Source organism: Leucoraja erinacea, chromosome 31 (genome assembly GCF_028641065.1).
Source record: "Leucoraja erinacea ecotype New England chromosome 31, Leri_hhj_1, whole genome shotgun sequence".
Taxonomy (NCBI): Eukaryota; Metazoa; Chordata; class Chondrichthyes; order Rajiformes; family Rajidae; genus Leucoraja; species Leucoraja erinaceus.
Genome location: NC_073407.1, coordinates 14,607,466 through 14,630,872, shown reverse-complemented (window position 1 = coordinate 14,630,872; position 23,407 = coordinate 14,607,466). Strand labels below are relative to the sequence as shown.

At 38.7% G+C, this 23,407-nt stretch overlaps 1 protein-coding gene across 1 annotated transcript in view; it reads right to left on the bottom strand.

The window, feature by feature from the left end:
* The window catches only part of med27 (mediator complex subunit 27), a 190,947-nt gene that overhangs the window by 94,878 nt on the left and 72,662 nt on the right, over nucleotides 1–23,407 (bottom strand). The window contains exon 3 of the mRNA XM_055660032.1: nucleotides 17,140–17,270. Within this exon, the coding sequence (XP_055516007.1) occupies nucleotides 17,140–17,270 (131 nt within the window). The remainder of the gene's footprint in view (nucleotides 1–17,139; nucleotides 17,271–23,407) is intronic.

The following is a 23,407-nucleotide window of genomic DNA, read 5'->3' as shown; positions in this document are numbered from 1 at the left end:
GCTGTTCAAATAAAGGGATTATTTTAGTCTACTTAAAATCAAGTCCTCAAAAGTTCCACCATTTATAAACACTGAAGAACTCCATTCTTCAAGTGTCACAAATGTGGCCCAGTGAAGAATATCCCAATACAGTGACACATTTGGAGAAGACCCAAGAGACTATAGATACTGGAGGAGCTCAGCGGTTTCAGCAGCATTAGTAGAGGGAAATAGACAGTTCGGGTCGGGTCCCATGTATGGAGGCGCACTGCTGAGAAGGAGAGGACTTACAGTATTCACTTTGAACATTTCCCTTCTGATATACCAAATTAGCTGACAGCATTATTACTTAAGAGTTATAGAGTCATACTGAATGGAAACAGGCATCCAAACCTATCATATCCATGTACCTATCTAAATGCTTCTTAAACGTTGCAAAAGTACCTGCCTCAACTACCTTCTGCTGAAGGTCTCAACCCGAAACGTCACCCATTCCTTCTTTCCAGAGATGCTGCCTGTCCCGCTGAGTTACTCCAGCATTTTGTGTTTATCTTTGGAGTAAACCTGCATCTGCAATTATTTCTCTTCCACCACAACCCTCTGTCTTCTTTGTACAAGCCAGTTTTATATCCTAGTTCCAGTGGATCCCATGCTTCTTTATCTTTTGGGTCAGCCAACCATAAGAGTCTTTATCAAAACAGTCTGTGGGTCCCAATAAACCAGAGACGCTGAGTTACTCCAACAGTTATTTATTTATTGTACACCAGAATCTGCAGTTTCTTCTGTCTAAACTAAATCTGGTTGACTGTCATTCCTTAAGTAAATATTTCAAAACTCCATGGGATTTAGAATAATAAAACTATTTTTTTAAGTTTAGATTCTACTACAGTTAAATGTTGCTTTAGTTTCTAGTAAACCTCATTTATATGTTCTAACATTTAATTCATACTTAGTTAAATGTTTAAAAGTCAATTCATAATTATGCTATTTACTTTCTGCCTTGCTGTCTATGAGGTTTCTCCAGAGTGGTTGGCATCCTGCAGCCAATGTCACCGGGCAAACAGGCAGAAACACTCTCAAACTGATCCCTGGTAGCCCGACACTGAAGAGGGGCAACCCCAAGCCTCACAGATCACTAGGATGTCTAGGGAACTTCTTAGGGCAGTGTAAGTCACATCATGATCAAAATGTCATGGCTCTGTAGGAAAAATGATATGGGGAAAAAGGAAAAATGGGGAAAGCTCAATTTACAGAGCAACTATCACCACACAATTAAATAGTATCCTTTTGTACCATCATTTCTGTAACTCTGTGACAAATAATTGGTTAAAACAATTGTAGTATTTAGTTTTTTATGTTATATAATGAAGATTTCCAATATTCTATTATAAAGCAATGGGATAAAAATACTTCAGGATAAGAAACCTGTCCTGTGTCAAGCTTGTAAACTATAATTTTAGTCTTCAGTTCAAAGTAAAAGTGATGTAGCACTTTTGACCTCTTTTCAGTCCATGGGAGAAAATACATGATAGCAGACCCTCCCATTTGGAGACAGCCAAATTGATGGGTTGTGCAGCAATCCATTAGAAGGATATTTGGCAGTGAAAGGTATTTGACTGGTGGTCAAAGTACTTCAAGAGAGTATACATCTACAAAGATGGTCATATCTGACAAGTCTGCTAATGTGCTTTGATTTCAAGTCATCTTTACAGTATTAGGATCCTCTAATCCAGGTACAGGACTTATAAGCTCAACGGAACACACCCAACTTCATTACACTGTGTGTTTAGATCACATTGAGGCTTTTTTTCATCTTTCATATGGGTCACAACATATATGACAGAAATGAAAAGTTGTTAATTATTCAGAGGCCCAGATTGTAATGCATCTTTTGTCCATGTCAATTGTGTTCATGAAAAACAATAGCAGGGAAAACAAATGCCTGACAGCCTAAAAATCAACAGCCTTTGTTGATCCAAGTAAAAAGTTGGAAAACAAAATTATTTCCCACTAAATGTTTCTTCTAATCCAAGATCAAAGCCTGTCATTATCTTTACATTAATTACACAATGGATATTAAATCTTTGTCTATACCTATACGCTTTTCATCTATCTGAACTTAAACAACATAGTTTGAAATAATAAGATATTTCTCCACCTCTGAAAGTTTGAAGTTCACTATAACAGTATTATTCTTTAGAGTACATATCGATTTATATATCTATTTTCCCTTAAACAAGACCGACAAGGTCTGGAAGCGAATCATGTCTAATAATGGGGCTGCAGTCTCTACTTTGCTTCGGTTGTGCATTTCTAGTGTAATCTAATTTATCATAACTATAATTGTTAATAAAATAATTCATTATTACACCTGCATTCTTTTATAAATAAGATATTTGACCAAGATTATTGTGCTTCAACCAGAAATGTTAACATTGAAACAAAGGGGATAATATTGTTATGATTTACAGATTCTTGCATAATAAAACATTACTAAGGAATGCAACCTATCCTTAAGTAGAGGAATTTCTTTGGTGACCCATCGATCTGCTAGGCGAATAAAAATAGCCCAAAAATGTGCCCAAGCTCTGTCACCTAGTTTATCACTTTGTTTTGTCTTTCAAGCTCCTCCAGTAAGTTAAAAATGGCATCAGAAACTTGCTATGTTGAGCAACAGTCAAACAAGTAGTCAGATTTTCAACTTTGGTCCACGTTGATGAATTTAAATAACCTGACCTGAGATATCAGCTGTCTATTTATAATTCTTGATAACCTTACAACTCAAAACCTTAACTAACTTAGGTGCCCACGAGCCTAAGAAGAACTTTAGGCTTGTTTATCGAGGGCTGATAGGTTGAATTGTGAACCTTCCTCTACGTCCAATTTTCCAATTACAAACATTCTGACCAGTCTCATTCTATTTTCGTAGATAAATGCAATACACAGATCAAAACACATTTCAACAAAACTTTTACTTCAGCTGCATTGACAGGTCTTACAATATTAAGCCATGAACCAACATACAATAAATTTGATAAATACTGTCATAAGCCTTAAGTATTTAGGAAACGGCAAATGCCTGGTAGACTGACATAGCCAGCAGTGTGCACAAACTGTGTTCTTTATGTTTATAACATAGCACTGCAAAAAGATTCAAATATTAATACTCTGCTACATCCCTTTTCTAATTATTCAGCTTTCATATATTCATAATCCAGCATTGAGAGACCTTGGTGTACTGGGATTGGATTAACATGGGATTCGTCAGAATTTCAATAAAAAATAAAGAAAATCAAAAATGCCCCAGTTACATTTTAAAATCCTACATCTTTAAAGTATATTTTCAACAACTGTTGAGGAATATTTTACGGGAAATAACAACATCTGAAAACCGTAGTAAAGTCATCCAGTATTAAGAGCACTGAGGTTGCATGCAGGTAACTTATCACAACTTGCTTTTTTAGAGACACAAGGAATAATAAATGTATTATTTGAAGTTGGAGAATTCAGTGTTATACTGTTGAGTTGAAAGCCACCCAAGCCTTACCTTTCTTGGCAAAAAATCTGACATCCCTTTGTCTCTTTTTCACATCTAATCTTTGTCACTCTGGCAATTATCTGGAATACTGTTGACAAAGCTAGAAATGTATGTCCTTACTAATGACAATCAGTTTGGGTTCAAAAGAAAGCATGGAACTGACCTGTGTATTTATGCTCTTAAAGAGATTGTGTTCAGGTACTCGAGCCTGAATTAATCTGTATTTTTATGTTTTATTGATGCGTCCAAGGCATTTGATAGAATTAATCATGAACAATTGTTTGTAAAATTGCTAAATAGAGGTGCCCCTAAATTCTTAGTGAGAATTTTAGTGTTTTGGTATGCCCATCAAACGTTTCAGGTTAAATGGGACAATGTTGTATCTGCTCCATTCAGTGTTAGTAACGGAGTGCGGCAAGGAGGAATTTTGTCTCCTATTTTATTTAATGTTTATATGGACGAATTGTCAAATCAGTTAAATAGGTTAAAAACTGGCTGTCTTGTGGGCAACACTATTGTTAATCATCTTATGTATGCAGACGACCTGGTCGTGCTCTGTCCATATAGTGCTGGGCTGCAGCAGATGCTGAAGGTGTGCTCTCAGTATGGCCTTGATTATGACATAAAGTATAACGCTAAGAAAAGCCGCATAATGGTAGTTAGAAGCGCTGAGGACAGGGAATCAACTTTTCCGACCTTTTATTTGTCAGACAGTCCTCTTGCAGTGTGTGAGGAAATTAAATACTTAGGTCATGTCATATCTGATGACTGGAAGGATGACAAAGACCTCTACTGACAGCGCTGTAAAATTTAACTTCAAGCCAACATGCTTATAAGGAAGTTTTATATGTGCTCTGACCATGTGAAGTGTTCCCTGTTCAGAACCTACATCACACCGTTATATACTGCTCAATTGTGGTCTAAGTATAAGAAAAAGACTATGCAGAGGCTTAAGGTAGCATACAATGATGCAATGAGGTTGCTACTTCGTGTCCCTAGGTGGCAAAGTGCCAGTCAATTGTTTGTGTCCACTAGAGTGCCAACCTGTGAGGCACTCTTAAGACAGCTGATGTTTAGTTTTATGTGTCGCGTGGACAAGTCAGAGAACCACATAATTGAAGCCTTAGTCAGCCCTCTGAAAAGCTGCTATAGATTCACTTCTAGGCTAAGATGGCATTGGTGCAATAGCTTATATATATTTTAGGCTAATATGCAATTTCTTAATGTATCTTTGTAATTCTTTGTACTGTTTGATGTGTATATGGACCGGTGTCCGAAATAAAGCTTTAATAATAATCACCCCCCTCACGTACGACCACCTATCAGTTGCCAGGTTTTATCCTGTACCACCTCTCTTCTCCAGTTTTCTTCCCCCTCACCCTCTCCACATTATGATCAGTCTAAAGAAGGGTGCAGAATCATTGCCTGTTTGTTCCCTCCACAGATGCCGCCTGACCAGATGCGTTCGTTGCTCCAGCACAATGAGAACGGCCTGTTTTTAACCAGGTTAATACTTTAGCAATATAAACCCTTCTTTGTTGTAATTGATATAGCTCTAACAGTAAAAAACAATGTATTTACTGCAAAAGGCTTCTCACAAAATGGCTCACAAAATCAAAAAAGGTAAACGTCTCCCACGTCAAGATGGATCTGACTTGGTCTGAAACATATGGCTACTTAATGTAAACAAGATAAACGAATATCACACTCATAAACATCTCAACTTCCTTTGCTTTTGTCTTGTCTTACTTCCAGCACGATTCTTACTGCAATCATGATTTTATGGTTTATTATGCCTTTTTCACAGTACTCGTGCTGTTGCCATTTAAACAGTGGCCACAAAAATCCAGCCTCTTACAGATGAATGAGCATCAATATTGAAATGTGATCTTATATCAATCACACCAGCTGCTGACTTTAATATCAATGGAGATGCCATAAACCTCTCTAAGAAAAGCTATTTATGAAAGGCAAATATTCTCAAGAACGATTATATTTCAGATGTCAACATGACAAACACTAGATAGCCTCCATTAACCCATTCCAAATAACATTGTTTGGTTGAACTGTACATCTAAAATTCAGTTACCATTTTACTAATATTGATGCTTCAACCTTTACCTTGAACATTAACTTTGAATTGTTGTTTATCAGATTAAAATATTCATTTTTCAAGGCTCTAGTTGATGGGTCTGCGTGCCACGAATGTGATATTCAGTATTGTGAGATAAATTAGGGGTGAAATTTAAGGATTTCCCTGCAAAGTTAAATCTATTGGGCTACACTCCTCTGCAAATAGCTGTGAGCAAATAGTAATGCACTTTTTCAATGCTACAGCTATTGGCGCTGATTAAATGTTCAAAGTACACTTTGCACTGAAAGATAGCAGGGTAATACTTTAATTTACTCGTCTTCAGGTCTGTAAATGCCATGATGAAATTATTATATAATGTGAAATAATACTAGCAGAAGAAAAATGCACAAAATGTAATATGGGGGTGATATTCATTAGTGTGCCATAAATTAGGGGTGAAATTTAAAGATTTCCCTGCAAAGTTCAATCTATTGAGCTACACTCCTCTGCAAATAGCTGTCAGCAAATAGCAATGCATTGCAATATCAGATGTACCATCCTTGCATTTTTTACATGCAAGTTACCATTGCATTAGTCCAAGCCACGCAATATCAAACATGCAAGAATCTTAATACATAATGCAGTCACATAGTCTCTTTATATATATATATATATATGATACCTGTATATATAACAATTTTAGTAACAAATCAAATCTAAATTCAACACTGCTGCATGTTAGTTATGGTTAATTGGATACAATACCTTAACATCAGATGCTTAAAGAAATGCATAGAAGACGTCTAAGACGGCAGATAAATCATAGGTATTTTGATAGGGATACCAATAGGTATTGGTGATTTGTTTAATGTCTCTATACCAACATAAAATATGAAAATATTTTGTTGGGATACATGAAAAAGCTGGTGAGATAACAACCTTGGGTAAAATCAAATTTTAAATTCATTTGAAATCTGAATTTAAATACTTTATTCAATGGACCCTTGTTTCCTTTAATTTTATTCCAGTTGCTCTAACTGTTCCCAATAACTGCAAAATAGCAATTGAAATCTTCAGTTCCCATAAGAGTTGAAAAGAGCTTTTTCATCAGATAGCTGAAGGGTAACAAAACAAAAAGGTTCCAGATTTGATCTTCAGTCTATACCAATCTCAGCTTGTCCAATGAAAGAGTTATTTGCAGCCAATTCATCACTACCTTGGTCTGAAGTGTTCTGTCTTATCAGCATCTCATTCTGAATGTACCAGAAAGAATGATCTCAAACTCAGTCCTCGATTCAATTTTAACTTGGATAACAGTGGAATTGTTCATTTGGCCTCAGCTGCTTTATGCTATATGTGTGGGGTCGTTGGTATGGATGCAGAAGCACTGGGAGCATTTCCAGTAACTGTTCATACTCTTCATTGATTTCAATAACTTAATCTAAGTTTGCACAGGATATCTTAAGAGGATAGATAAAATCCTGCTGTTATTTAACAGCCAGTTTTTTTTTTAAATGTATAAAAATCACCAAAGTGGGTTATATGAAAATAACAACCCTTCAAAGAATAGTTTTGAAGTCACAGTCCTTCACATGAGCATTCCAGGAAATGTAAGAATATGTAGTGCTTGTACACATTGTGTCGCTTGTCATTACTAATACATTTTATCATCACTTTATTTGCAGGTAATATTTAAGCTAACTGTTCTGGTGAATAAATGTATAACATACATTACCTTGCTTTTACCACAGACTATTCTTTATTTATTAGTCTAGAAGATCCATTCTGCATTGTAAAAACCTCTAAATTGTTTTGAATTACTTGCAATTCAAATGACTTTGGTATTGGTATATTATACTCACGTGTACCGAGATATGGTGAAAAACTTTGTTTTGCATGCTATCCAGGTAAATCATCCATATGTAATTACAATCAATCATACAGAAGTAGTGCAAAAAGAAACAGAATGCAGAATATAGTGTTACAGCTACAGAAAAATTGCAGATAGACCTGGCCCATTTCCTGGCCACATACCATGCATACATAGTTGCTTTTGTGGCATGTAGACCCATCAACTAGAGTGGAGTGGAAGTGGTGTGATAATAAAAATTGTTTGTTAATAGTTGTTGAAGGTGGAAGTACTGAAAGGAATGTACTGTCAAATTCATGACAAATGTTAACGTTACTGGAGATGAGTGCATATTGACACCATTTGAGTTCAAAGATGCAGGTAATAAACAATCAAGATTCAAAATTAGGAATTAAGCATATATCCCAAAGTTTTTAATTCAGCAAAGGTTTACCTGATTAATTCTGGGATGTGGTATTGTCATTCAAGAAGAGGTTGAGACCACTGAGCTGAAATGAGAGTATATCTGATTGAAACATAGAGAAACGGCAGTTCCTAGTTTCCAGAAATCTTGTAGGCTTGACAGTCAAGAGGCAAGTATGATGATTCTCGTGAATCTCTAGGTCAATCGATCAAGCCATTTAATGGTCTCACTGTCAGGTTTTGGCCAATCAGGGATAAATCTCTTTGGAGGGTAATTAATTTTTGAAATTCTCTACACAAGGGAGGTGTAAAGTCTTAGTTGCTGAGTATAATCAATCAAAGGTTGATACATTTTGGGGTATTAAAAGATATTCAAGTGATTGTGTAATTGCAGGAAGTGGCACTGAGATACAATATGAATCGGATGTTAGTGATCAGCAGAGCAGGAGAGAGGGACAAATGACTGCCCCAACATATTTTTGTTATATTGTTCTGTTTTTATTTTCAGATAGGAAAGCCACTTTTAATTAAAACATGAGTTATAAAGTACAAAACCATCTCTGGTTAACACTGTATGTCATTGCAGTTCACTATCAATCCTCTCAGAGAAAGAAAATAAATAGCTCCTGTATTAGCTCATTGTAGTTCTTTATTGTTTCTAACACCGACACTAACTAATTTAGAAATCAATGCAATTTATTCTGCAAATTGCAGTCTAGTTTACATCTCCATTAAAAAGTAACTTGCATAATCAGTACGCAATAGACAGGTGCAGAGTAGGCCATTCAGCCCTTCGAGCCATTCACTGTGATCATGGCTGATCATCTACAATCAGTACCCCGTTCCTGCCTTCTCCCCATATCCCTTAACTACGTTATCTTTAAGAGCTCTATCTAGCTCTCTCTTGAAAGCATCCAGAGAATCGGTGGAGGCGGAGAATTCCACAGATTCACAACTCTCTGGGTGAAAAATGTTTTCCTCATCTCCGTTCGAAATGGCCTACCCCTTATTCTTAAACTGTGGCCCCTGGTTCTGAACTCCCCCAACATTGGGAACATGTTTCCTGCCTTTAGCGTGTCCAATCCCTTAATAATCTTATATGTTTTATCTTATATCTTATATGGCAATGGATAATAATTACATAATCAATGAAGAAGGGGATAAAGCAAAATTATGGAATAGCAGAACAAGAATTCTACAAAGCCAAAGATTGGTGGAAAACAAGCATCATTTATTTAAAGATTACGGGTTTAAAGGCTGTGACTCATATCCAGGTAAATTTATAAAACGAGGATATCAAAGCCTTGTGATACTGAAAGGAAGTGACTATGTGAACAACTGAATCTATCGCTTTAGACACATCACACATCAATCGCTGAGGTACAGAAAGCAATGACAAAAGGACTAAAGGGAGGGAAAGATTATGGGTGAAATTAAACTTCGGTAAAACAAAGTATTACTGTTTCCTCACACCAATTTGTGCAATTGCTTTTATCCAATTTGAAATCTTTGGTAAACTTTCACGTGACACATTTGGCTTGGAATCCCTTTACGATAAATGCTGACATTTCTATTGAATTCAACTTGTTTGTTCAAATAAAGTTAAACAGCTGCAATGTTAATTGACTACCATGAAGGGGAAGTGAAACTGCACAAGAAATAAATGCACCACAGATTGACAGCATCAAGGAGTCCTTTGCATAAACAGTCATTGGATGTTTCATCAACATTTTATAACTAGATTTCAAACATCAGATGCAGCAGCGGAGAATATTTGAGGTTAGCACATTGCAAGTCAAGCTACCCATCTGAGTGGCGACCAACTTTATCCTTTGTTGGACGTTATTACTTATATTTTTGCTCAAAGGCTTTGTCCTGTCTCCACTTTCCATTTCCAGCCTTTTTCCCTACTACAATCAGGCTGAAGAAGGGCCCCACACGAAACATCACACATGCATTCCCTTCACAGATAGTGCCTGACCAGCTGAATTGCTCCAGCACTTTTATGTTTAGCCAAAGGAGATGTAGATTTTTTGCCACTTTACAATATATTGAACATTGATAGGATCAGTTAAACCCAAGGTTAGTATTTTAACCATGATTGATCAGGTGCTGTGTAGCAATACAATACATTTAAGTAACTTAATCAACCGTTCGAGTACTTTATACCTTCACACACCTAAAAGGCCAAATAGTTCCCTTTTCTTCCCTGTTCCTTCAAACTGCTCCGCAGTAGTCTCCTCTTTAATCAAAATATGTCCCAATATCTCCCAATACATCTCAAACTAAATTCTTGTGAAGCATTATAAAAATTGTCGTTTAAATAAAAGTTGTTTTATTTATAGCTCGTTGTGTAGAAACAAGGAACTGCAGATGCTGGTTTATGGGGGAAAAAATACACAAAGTACTGGAGTCACTCAGCAGGTTAGCCATATATATTCATGTTCTCCACGGATGCTGCCTGACCATCTGAGATACTCCAGCACTTTGTGCCTTTTTTTTTGCTAAATAACTCTTCATTCTTGCACATAATAAATGTATTCTGTTTCGGAAAAAGAGTAGTATTGTGGAGAAAGTTTTACAGCCCATCAGTTAACAAAATCCCATTGCTAAAGAGCCAGGGATGGCAGTTGTTTGGTGTTTTCAAATAATTTTACTTGTTCATTGGAAGTTCATTTTAATATTTTTAGTCCTGGGAGTGTAGTAGGAGTGACTGTTATATGGGTGTTTTGGAAGATAACTGGTTTCTATATTACTAAAAGTCTGATCTTGACCACTTCCTGTTGTTCTGTATATTGATTTTAGAAAAAACACTGCTACTTACGGCTGAGATTTTTGGCCATCTTACTCAGAGTCCCCCTCCGCTGCGCAGGACAAGAGGATTTTTCGCATTGATGAAAAATTAGTGTTTAAAAATGTTGATATTCTCTCTCCTGAAGGCCACGCCCCTTCCGGAGGGACTATAAAACCCCGGAAGTGTTGAGTTGCCTCAGTCAGTCTCTGCAAGATGGGGGAGCAAGAGGGTTACGTCTCTCAGTCTGAGCTGTGAATAACACTGAACACATGTCTACTAAACTGTGAGTGTGGTTTTACTGACCTTGAGTGCCCTTAATGTGCTTTGAAAATGAAAATGTGGTTGGTTTGAAAAAGCACAGCAAATGGTTGGTGGTGGTTTGTTTGAAACAAAGCACAGCAAATGGTTGGTGGTGGTGGTTGGTTTGAAACAAAGCACATGATTAAAAGTCTAAACTTGACATCTTCCTGTTTGCACTGTATATTGATTTTAGATAAAACGCTACCACTTACGGCTGCGATTTTAGGCCATCTTACTCAGTCCCACTCCGCTCATCAGGTGCAGAGGATTCTTCCCATCAATGAAAAATAAAAGTGTTGAGAATCTCTCTCTCCTGTCAATCATGCCATGAAGGCCACGCCCCTTCCAGTGGGAGGGGGAGAGATTATAAAACCCGGAAATGTGGGTGTGGCTCAGTCTCTGCAAGATGGAGGAGGGAGAGGTCACGACTGTCTGAGCTGTGAATCAACTGAACACATTGAATGTCTACTGAACTGTGAGTGTGGTGTTTATGTGGTATTTTGTGTAGTTTTATGGTGGTTTCACCCTGCTTGAAATGGTATGAAACTGCATTTGAATTTGGTGGCCTTGCACCCTGTTTGAAATGGTATGAAACTGCACTTAAATTTGGTGGCCTTGCACCCTGCTTGAAATGGTATGAAGCAGCACTTGAATTTGGTTGTCGTGCACCCTGCTTGAAGTGGTATGAAACTGCACTTGAAGCTTTGTTGCCTTTGGTTAGGAAATGCTAAAGTTGTGTTGCCTTTGTTTTGGAAATGCTAAAGCTGTGTTGCCTAATTAAAGTTGCCTTGCCTAATTAAAGTTGCCTTGACTAATTAAAGTTGCCTTGCCTTCTATATAATTACACGTCTAATCTTGACCACTTCCTGTTTGCGCTTTATATTGATTTTAGAAGAAATGCTACCACGTCCGGCTGTGATTTTTGGCCATCTTACTCAGAGTGCCGCTCATCAGGTGCCGATTTCCCATCGATGAAAAATAAAAGAGTTATTAGTGATTAAAAAATGTTGAGATTCTCTCTCCTGTCAATCAGGCCATGAAGGTCACGCCCCTTCTGGTGGGAGGGGGGGAGGTACTATAAAACCCAGAAGTGTGGGCGTGGCTCAGTCTCTGCAAGATGGAGGAGGGAGAGGTCACAACTCGCTGTCTTTAGTGGCCTTGCACCCTGCTTGAAGTAGTAAGAAACTGTACTTTAATTTGGTGGGCTTGCACCCTGCTTGAAATGGAATTTCAAGCAATAGCCGTGAATCAACTGCCAGCCCACCAGCCGTGAGTTAGTGAGCTGCCAGCACAACAGGCTTGAGTGACAGAGCCGCCAGCCCAAGAATCTATTCGGCCCACAATGTCCATACTAGCCCTCTGAAAACCAGTCCCTTCAGCCCACACCACCCATGCTAGCGCTCCAGAAAGTGCCCCCCTCCCCCATTGGCCACCAATATTGAAATTGGTGGAGAGGTGGAATATGGCGTTGGTGGACCAGCCCTCCCGTATGATGCTGGGACCCAACGGGTCCCACTTAGTCTTGATTTTGATATATTTCCTTCGGTGTTTATAATACCCCTCATTTTTGGATTTATTTTCATCATTAACTACTGTAAGAGATTAATAGGCCACAATTTGACTTCAGCAGACACAGACCACATCTTCTAATTTTGAGTCATACAGCATATACATTTATAATTGTATTGTGCTCCATGTGTGAAAATCCAGTATAAGGCTACAGAACTGCTGTAGAAGTAATCTGTGGTCCCAAATAAGCTATCTAAGAAGCCCCTTGAACCCACTGTCCTACTGACCATATCCACCCATTTATAGTTCTTATTCTGTAGCCCAAAACAAGGTTTCAGCATTCTCACTGCTGCCACGCAAGTGATGTCTACAACATGTTTCTTTACCGGCCAACCACATTTAATAAGGCAGTAATTTGTCCAGGAACTAAACTAAACAGTAGTTATGTTAGCCCCATTAAAGCTCAAGGCACATGGTTACAGCACATTAAATTCCAAATGATCCTATTTACAGGGTTAACCTGCAAGCTCCAAAACAAATGTCAGGAGCTGAGCTTTTCATTTGACTGCTAGAAAATCAATATCTTGATTAAATAATCATGATGGATTTATCTCATCCCTTCATCTGATAAGATGAAATGTAGAGTTATTCTTGCAATGGGAAAAATTATGTGATTTTGTGGATGGAACAAAGTATACATTAATAAAACATTTGTATAATTGCTATAGTTAATTTAATCACAAATCAAAAATTTAACCAAAATCTTTAGATTTCGCAAGTTAGTCAATTTCTTAAGTGTTACATTCGGATTATGTTTCTCATGTGTGGACATTAATCAATTTGACTATGCAAGGTGCCATGTAATTTAACTCATCAAGTGGAAATATTAAGCAATTCACTGCCCCTTTGAGTCTTAGATACTATGAATACAAATTCGATGTCAGTTTTAAGAATGCAACTTTTAGATTAATGCAAAAATGGCACTTTAGTCCAACACTTGAAAAAATGATCATTTGTTTGGTGAGAGGAATTGAAATGTTATTAAAAGACATAATCAGATTACTGCCTCTGCAAATTCCAAGAGCTCGTTCAACATTCTGTGTGGCTTAATGATGGTGTGATCCAAAGATCCTCTTTGGTGTGATTAACAATTGTAGTTCAACTGCAATGAAACTGCTGACTTAATTCCCACTGGATGGACAAAACTAATAATTTAGATATAAATGACGATGGCAATTTGGAGCATTCGCATTGTTTTTAAAATCAGGATGCTTTTGTACAGTGATATGATTGGTGCTGGCATGTGCGACCTCAGGAATTCATTACATGAATTGGCCAAATCAATAACCATTTTGAAGTTCAATGGCTTCAAGAACATTTTGCACCTCATTTACAGTCAGTCTAATTCAGTGAATTGAAATATATCAGTTCTTGCTGTTGAAATCTCTCTTTGAACCCCAGAGCATGCACATTAATGGAATGGGAAACGGAATGGATAGATTGATTTGACATATGCCTATGATCCATCAAAAGTTTGTTGTTATAATTAGCTTGAAGTTAGTTGTTGTGTCTTTCAGTAGTCCTGTTGGTAAACTGACAAAAGCGGCTGATGAGAAACTTAAGAAACTGAAGAGAACACAAAGTGATTTTGGAGAATTTTAAAATATTTTGTTTACCAATCGTGACATGGTTGGCCTCGCCTTAATTCACAGTAGTGTACAAATGCTTACATTCACTTACAATAGTCTCAAAATATCAACAATTGCTCATTCCCAAACATTCCACCAGTGAATTGTTTGAGAGGACCATGCACAAGGCATTGCCCCTTGTGTCCAGTGACGGGAGAATCCTCCACGTTCACATTCCCAGAGTGTGAAGCGGCCTAACCAGGATTCAGTGCATCGCTCAGCTTGTAGCCCAATCCAGAGGAACATGCCAGCCTGACCCATTTGGTTGAGGGCATCTCCATGAACTGGAAGAATAACAAATTTGAAGAACCAAAGTGCATCCTTCCAAACCAAAATTGACGATCTTCCATCAGCAGTTGATGTTTGCCTCAGTATGTGTTGGTAGGAATGGCCCATGAAGTACAGAGTCCTTTGTTATACAACTACAATTCCCCCACCCCACCCAAGTAGTAGTGTTTGCACCTATCTTTAAATAAAAGTGCCTTGCCATTCATGTGGCCCCCTTGGCGATATCCATTCTCTTTTTAGAGAGGGGTCGGTAGGACTCTAGAGAGGGGTTGGTAGGACTCCCTCACAAAGCCTGACCTTGACTGCCTCAGCTTTAGTGAGTCTCTCAGTATGCACTCCTGCAGTCTGGAATGGGCCAGTTGGCAACATCCACTGATGGACATATGGCTGTGCTGGGAGGAGACCAAGTCTCGGGCAGATCAAAGAGCATCTTTCACTGAGTTGATGATCTTTCAGTAGCAATTAATGTCCGTCTCCAAATGTGTCCCTGGGAACAGCCCAGAAATCAGAGAGTCCTCTGTTACAGAACTGTTTGGGGTGAACAACAAGGACCCTGCATCATTCTCCAGACTGTCTTCGCAAATCCACACTTGGTGATGAATTGGCCAACCGTCTCCTCTCTGTAGCAGCATCGGTGGCAAGATTCTGAGGTTACAGGAAGGATATGACTGGGAGGGCCAGTCCATCATCAGCAAAGCTTGGTGCTTGTCTGGTGAGGATTTCACCAGACAAATTGAGCCGTCTTCTCAGGGAACCCATCGAGTTGTTGTCCTGCAGTGGCTACACGACGTTTCATACTGACCACTGCCCGATGCATTTGTGGTAAATAGTGTCAATCGGGAAGAACATTTCCCCAATGGACAGGTGATGCAGCAATATCGAACTGACTAGCACGTTGCATGGCAGCGATGCTGAGCCCATTCTTCCCAACTATGGGGATAGGTAGATCTTCAACAAGTAATGACACTTGGTGCCCATGTGTCGTTATGGGCAGCAAGCACAGTCTGATGCAGCCACACACAAAGGTAGCCATCAGAATGAGGGCAAATTAGGGCGCGCATTTGCGACCCCCCCCCCCCCCCCCCCCCCCCCCCCCCCCCCTGCTGACGTGCATCGTGACCCATTGGTTCCATTCCATCTTTGATCCCCAGTTGAACTGGAAGATGGCCTGGGTGATTGCCGAGGCAGATGACCGCAGGGCAGTCCAAACCTGTGAAAAGACAGCTGTCCTGAGAGCACCTCACACCTAATGACCAAATTTTTCCAGGTCTCAAGAGGATGCACGGCTTCCACAGACCCAATTTTTTAATGCCTTTGGCTAACTGATCCAGCCAATTGTTATTACGTGGCTCAGCCTCCCCAAACTAGATCACCTGCATCTTTAGGTGGTCAGACCTGATGGTGAAGGGGACGGAAGATCGGTCGGGCCAGTTGCCAAAGACAATGGCCTTGATCTTCCTGCAATTGACTCTAGCTCCCAATGCCAACTAAAATTGGTTGCAAATGCTGATCAGTCTGCGTATCAACCATGTATCCGAGCAAAACTCATTGTCCATGTACAAGGAAGTTTTGATCTGAGCAGAAGAATATTCCAAGAACTACAAATTCTACTTGCCTTTTAGACCAAGAGGTCTCGCAAAACCTAAAAAATGATTGGGACAAAAAATATTCCAAAAGCTGCAAATTACACTTACTTACCTTTGAGACTTCCATTAGAAATACATCTAATTGTAACTCAATGGCTTCAGAATACCTCACAGAAAAAAATAATACTACTGTTTAGACTGAGCATTAGTTAGAAGTACTGCAAAATGATTCAAGCTTCGGAGATTACAAGGAAACCCCATCAGTACTGAAATGAGTGATGTCTTGCCAAAGGGGAATGATTTAATACTGAACCATGGCAACTCAGCATTGAAGCATTCCTTTCATTTCTCACCTCCTGTACCAAATAATTTCAAAATATGTTTTACGGCAATATTACCCAGAGTTATGTAGGAAGGAACTGCAGGCGCTGGTTTAAACCGGAGATAGACACAAAATGCTGGAGTAACTCAGCAGGGCACGCAGCAGCTCTGGAGAGAAGGAATGGGTGACGTTTCTGGTTGAGACCCATCTTCAGACCAGAGTCGGAAGAAGTGTCTTGACCCAAAACATCACCCATTCCTTCTCTCCAGACATGCTGCCTGTCCCGCTGAGTTACTCCAGCATTTTGTGTTTACCCAGAATTATCTCCTTTCTTTCAAGAAACTACCTGGATTATGACACAATTTACAATAAATTGCTTTTTTGAAAGCCTGCTTCATAACTTGCTCGCATGACCCCAACCCTAATGCATTAAGTATCTGTGCAATATTTCTCTTCCTATCCTATAGAGAGTATAATGAGTTTCAAGTAAGAAATCAAAAATAGAAACTTCCTGGAAATCTACCATAAAACTCACCGGTATCCCCAAAGTTTTTGGACCTAAAATTAGCTTTTCAGGAATTTATCATTTTGTAGAAAACCAAACAACACGATGGTGATATAATGCAACATGCAGGATAACACCATCTTCTACAGCAAAGTTAATGCCAATGGAAATGATATGGCTAGATAATTAAATAGTGAGTTTATAATTTATTACTTAATAATTCTACACACAACATGAAGTCATAAAAGTATCTTGCAGCAAATAGTTTCAACACGGGTACTTACTGAGGTGGTAGAGCAAGTGTGGTGGGTTGAACCTTTGGCCTACGTTTTGCAGATACACCCATCTGCATAGCCGTTCGCTTCAGGGACTGTTGGTTTAACAAACTGGAAGCTAGACCTGCATGATATTGGAGCTGAGAAAATAAAAGAGAAAAAAAGAAATGTTAGTGCAGAAGAAACAATTAAATTTAGACCATTCTGTTGAATCTTCTTAACACATTTCTAATATTCAATAATTGTATCATGGAAATTGTTCATACTGAATAATTTGTAGAGCATCAGCTATCTTTTGAAATTGAATAAGCGCACAAAGGAATCCTATGTGTTCTCACAATGCCTCATTGTCGCACAGTATCTGGCACTGTTATGTTCACAGACTCTGACAATGCCTTTAGCAAATGTAAGAAATGAGTCATAGAATCATTTTCCCAACAGCAGGAAATGGTAAATACCTTGGTGAATATTTCCCAACAGCAACAGACCTGAAACTGGAAACACGTGACTATAGCAAGTGGCAGACATGGAACTGTCCTTCAAATTCTAACTCAAGATTATGGCATGGCATTTCTTACAATAGAATATTAGAAAACTTGCTCATGATGCCTTGTCCTTGTCAAGTAGATTATAAATAACAAAATAACATGTTGCATTTTCACTTCCTCAAAAAAAAAAAATCTTACTTTGAAGCAGGTAAATGCTCAGCCAACAGCAAAAAGTCAGGCTCACAGAAATAGTGGATGAGAGGTCTAAAGTGAATGACAAGCTCCAAGAAATTAGCATTAGTGAAAATGAAGTATTGGAGAAATGAATGGTTCTGAAGTGATAAATCTGCAGGACATGGTGAAAGGCATCTTGAAGGTGGAGAAGGTGCATGAATTGATTGCCCTCAAAATTCTCTAGATTCTAGAAAGGTTCACACAGATAGAAGGTACACACAGATAGATGGTAGCGAGTGTAATCCCCACCATTTAAGAAAGGAGGATGAGACAAAACTGGGAACCACCCACCACTTAGCATGACATCAGAAATAGGGAAAATACTGGAATCTATTATTATGGAAGTTCTACTTTGGAGAAAAACAATAGGATCAGGTATTTAACATTGATTGATGAAAGGGGAATCATATCTGATAAATCTGTTACAATTTTGAGATTGTAACTAGAAAAACAAAGGGAAACCAGTGGGCATCAGCCATACAAGAAATATTAAACAAAGTTAGGATGCATGACCCTGGAAGTAATATATCGATGTGGTTTGAAGATTGTATTGTGGACAGAAAACTATGTAGAAATTTGTTAGGTTAGGAAACTGTGACAGAGGGTGTTAGTATCCCAGTTGTCCACTGTCTGTATTATAGATTTGGATGAGGAGTTTGAATATATTGTATCCCTGTTCTCTGACAATAAAAAAAAAAAGGCATATGGCATTGTGGATGAGAGGAGGATACAGAGAAGCTTCAGGATGAAGTGATTGGCAAGCACAACACAGCTGGCATTTAATGTGGTAAAATGTAATGTGTGTTTGTAGTCTGGAATTTTGCCCACTGATGTGACGGAGGCAGGTTCTATTGTGGCCTTTAAAAGGAAATAAATATATGGCGAGGAAACGTTTGCATGGTTATGGAGAAGGCATTCGGAGATGGAACCAATGATTTGCTATGGTAGACAGCCAAAATGGACATAATGAATCAAATGACCTGCTGTATTCCAACTATTCTATAATTCTCAGATGACAACATTTGCAGCACTATGATGCAGGAGTAAAAATTGTAACAGCGTAGAGAAAGAAAGACGGCAACAAGAAGGGGTAGAAGAAACACAATTTATCAATCATGGATCAATAACAAAATTCAATACAGATTTCAAAGATAAGGAGTGTACAAAATGATTTTTCAAGCATGCTCTGATTGAATGAGATTATGGCTGAACCTATTTTTCTGCCTTATCTAGCAATTCCCTTATGGACCAAGAATCTATCAGCAACTGAGCATTCATATTGCTCTGGGGTTATGAATGTTACCAGATCTGCATAATTCCAGTAAGCAAATTTCTTCCGAAGTCAATTCTGTTTCTGTGATAGACAAAATTGCTGGAGAAACTCAGCGGGTGTGGCAGCATCTATGGAGCGAAGGAAATAGGCAACGTTTCGGGCCGAAACCCTTCTTCAGACTGATGTAGGGTGAGGGGGAAGAAGAAAGGAAGAGGAGAAGCCAGAGGGCTGAAGGAGAGCTGAGAAGGGGAGGAGACAGCAAGGGCTACCAGAAATTGGAGAAGTCAATGTTCAGGCCACCGGGATGCAGACTACCCAAGCGGAATATGAGGTGCTGCTCCTCCAGTTTCCGGTGGTGTTCACTCTGGCAATGGAGGAGGCCCAGGACAGAAAGGTCGGATTCGGAATGGGAGGGAGAGTTGAAGTGCTGAGCCACAGGGAGATCAGGTTGGTTAATGCGGACCGAGCGGAGGTTTTCGGCGAAACGATCGCCAAGTCTATGCTTGGTCTCACCGATGTAGATCAGCAGACATCTAGAGCAGCGGATGCAATAGATGAGGTTGGAGGAGATGCAGGTAAACCTTTGTCACACCTGGAACGACTGCTTTGGGCCTTGAATGGAGTTGAGGGGGGGAGGTAAAGCGACATGTGTAGCAAAATTCAAATTGTCTCTGCCTACATTAAGGTAAATATGGAGACCAGAAATTCCCAATAGTTAAGCGGTCTCACTAATGTTCTATCGAACTGAAGAAAGATATTCCCATTTTCTAATGCCAACCCCCTAGATTATAACATGCCTAATAATAATTGGGAAAACATAGAACATAGAAACATAGAAAAATAGGTGGAGTAGGCCATTCGGCCCTTTGAACCAACACCAACATGGCTGATCATCTAAAATCAGTACCCCATTTCTGCTTTTTCCCCATATCTCTTGATTCCTTTAGCCTCAAGAGCTAAATCTAACTCTCTCTTGAAAACATTCGGTGAATTGGCCTCCACTGCCTTCTGTGGCAGAGAATTCTACAGATTCACAACTCTCTGCGTGAAGAAGTTTTTCCTCATCTCAGTCCTAAATGGCCAACCCCTTATTCTTAAACTTTGACCCCTGGTTCTGGACTCCCCCAACATCGGGAACATTTTTCCTGCATCTAGCCTGTCTAATCCAGTATGAATTTTATATGTTTCTATAAGATCCCATCTCATCCTCCTAAATGCCAGTAAATACAAGCCCAGTCGACCCATTCTTTCATCATATGTCAGTCCCGCTATCCCGGGAATTAACCTGGTGAACCTACACTGCACTCCATCAATAGAAATTATGTCCTTCCTCAAATTAGGAGACCAAAATGGCACACAATACTCCAGGTGTGGTCTCACCAGGACCAGGAAAATGTGACCTTGAAGTTAAAATGTGGTAAAAGGCACAATTATCTTTTAGGTATGTTGCAAAACTTACCTTCAGCGGTGCTGCAGTTCTGCCGCTGCCCATGTGCGCGACTTTGGCGCCTTTGAGAGGGGGGCGGGTTTAAAACTCAATTTTCTCTAGGCTGTTGAAATCGATGTTGTTCAGCCTACTTAGTTGCTGACGAAAAATCGCTGCGAAATTTGTTTGTTGCAGCTATTTTTAAACTAAATTAGGTTATTTAATTGTTATAGTAGATTAAAAATCATCCTCTAAAGCCGTGAACCCCGACAACGGGGCGGACTCATGTAGGGGACAAGGCAAGGTAGGTTGTTTATTTTTACATTAAAAAGGGCTTCTTAAGATCCCTTTATACAAAATTTTATGTTGCAGGTAGCTGACTTGGGGGGCCCATTCAATCCCGCAGTATCTTTCATGCCATATGGGCTTCAAATCCACCGCTATGGCAGCGTTCCAAACCAGTGCATTCCACAAAATCCCACTCGCAAGCTGATTTAAATGGCCATTAATTTACAGCAATTGAACTAAATCCCTTCCATTTGGCCTATAAATTAATGTCAATGAGATTTAAAAATCATGTTTTATGGTGAATTCTTGTGTGAATGTTCTTTGGACACAGGCTATTTAAAAATGTTATTTTTTCCTTAAGAAATGGATAGATGTTTAGATCTAGTAATTGAATTTTGGAATTAGCTACAATTGGGTAACTAACTAATTATATGCTTTAATTTCAGGTCATCCAAGTAAGATTGTTTAATATTTGTTTCAGAATGCTTCAATCTATAATAACTGAAAATGTATTTCAGTTCTCTTAATTTTTAATAAAGTTATGGGCTTTAGACTGTTCTTGATCACAGCTTTTGTGTTAAGTCAATGGAAAATCAATAGGGAACAAGATGCTAATTTCCGAGTATGAAAATGGCCATAACCTTTTTAATACTGAAGATATGAAAGTGATTAGGTGTCAAATTAAACTTATTTTTATGCTTTATCTGACGGGATAAATTGCAGACTTGATTTTTTTCAATCTCAAAATTTTGTAACATTGCTACATCTTTTTCTAATGCTTTTCATGTTTACGTTAATTTTGTACAAGGACCTTGTAAATCTAAATTCTGATTTTCCTTACTGTCATTTCTTGTCTTACCCTTAGGATTTGGTTGGTTATCATGCATTTTGGCGGGCCAAAAATATAGCGCACAAAAGGAGGTCACAGACAGGGCATTCCACAGCAGGCAATCCACCGTGAATCCTCTAATTTATTCACCATTCACAATATACATTAGAAGTGTGATGGAAAATTCCTCACTATACAACTCCAACAACATTCATACCAGCTAGAACAAAGCAGCCTGTGTAAATGATGACATAGAACAAGAACTGTAGATATTGGAATCGTGAGAAAAACAGTGCTGGAGGAACTCAGCGGGTCAGGCAGCATCTGTAGATGGAATGGACATCTGACGTTTTGGGTCAGGATCCTTCTTAAGTTAGATTATAGTAGGGGAGCGAAAGCTGGAAATGGGGAAGGAATAAATTATACCATTTACTGTCCTAAACATTCCCTCAATGCACTGTCAGAACGCTGTAGATGCTGTGCGCATCTTCCAAAATCTCTAATGTAGCAATTCTCCTAATCTTCAAACGTATCCCTCAAATACATGACCACTACCAGGTGACCAGAGCAAAAGGCACTTTGGAACAACAACATATACAAATTTCCTTCAAAGTCGCTTGTTAGCCCAACGAAAAACTATCCCAAATCCTTATAATTGGCAAGTCAAAATCCTGAAACTTTGTATTCAACAGCATAGTAGAATTTCCTTCACCACAGGCAGCCGTGGTTCAGAAAGGCAGATCATCACAAAGATAATTAGGCATGGCCAACTTTCTGACCTTGCATACATTCCATGAACAAATAATAAAAATATTCAACCACTAAACATTCAATAGGATCAAAACACGATGGACTCAGGCTGTCAATTTATTGACCCTGTAAAACAGTTCAGCCCTGTTGGTTTTATTCATTGATAATCCATCACTTTTGGAAGTGCTAATTGTTCAATGCCATCCTGAATGTTCCTTCTCTACTTCAAGCAGCTATGGGCCTGGGATTCCCAAGAGTCAGGGCCGATATTTCATTTCACATGGAGACTTTGAGCCTGTCATTTAATTTGACTATCTCGTAATCTCTTCCTGTGGATGATCTTAACATCGAGTTAGAAATAAAAACTAAAATGCTGAAGAGACTTAGTAAGTTAGGAAGCATTTCTGGCAAGAGAAAAATTAAAAATAATTTCTTCAAAACAAAGACCCATCATCTGATGACCTGAGAGCTAACTATTATTTTGCAAATATTACCTGATGTTGATGAAGATTTTCAGCAGTGCTGTTTATTTAAAATTTCCAGTAGTTTTTTTATTTTTCATTTGTTCTGAATAATGTTTGTTTCTGGAGTCTAGCATTAGACATGTGACTGACATATCTGGCCCAACAGGGCTAACTGTGTGTAACTGGGACCCAAAGCCAGGATATTGGCCTAAAATACAACATTGTCTTTGGTCTGCTTATCCTTCCACTTCATTACCTCTTTAAACCATCTGCACTTGCACAAATCTTTGGTTTTTGATTTCTGCTTCTTTCACAACTGCACCGTGTGATTTTAAGATTTAATTGGATAATCTGGAAGATGCAGAAAAAAGTGAGTATGTGGATAAAAATAAATAGAAATTGGAAACTCATACGACACGTTTCATATTAAGAGGAAGGTGCAGGCATCACGCTGCTCCCACCTAGGTCAGACATAAGTTCTTTCTTCAATTACACATGATGTGTACTTTCTATATCTATCCAGAA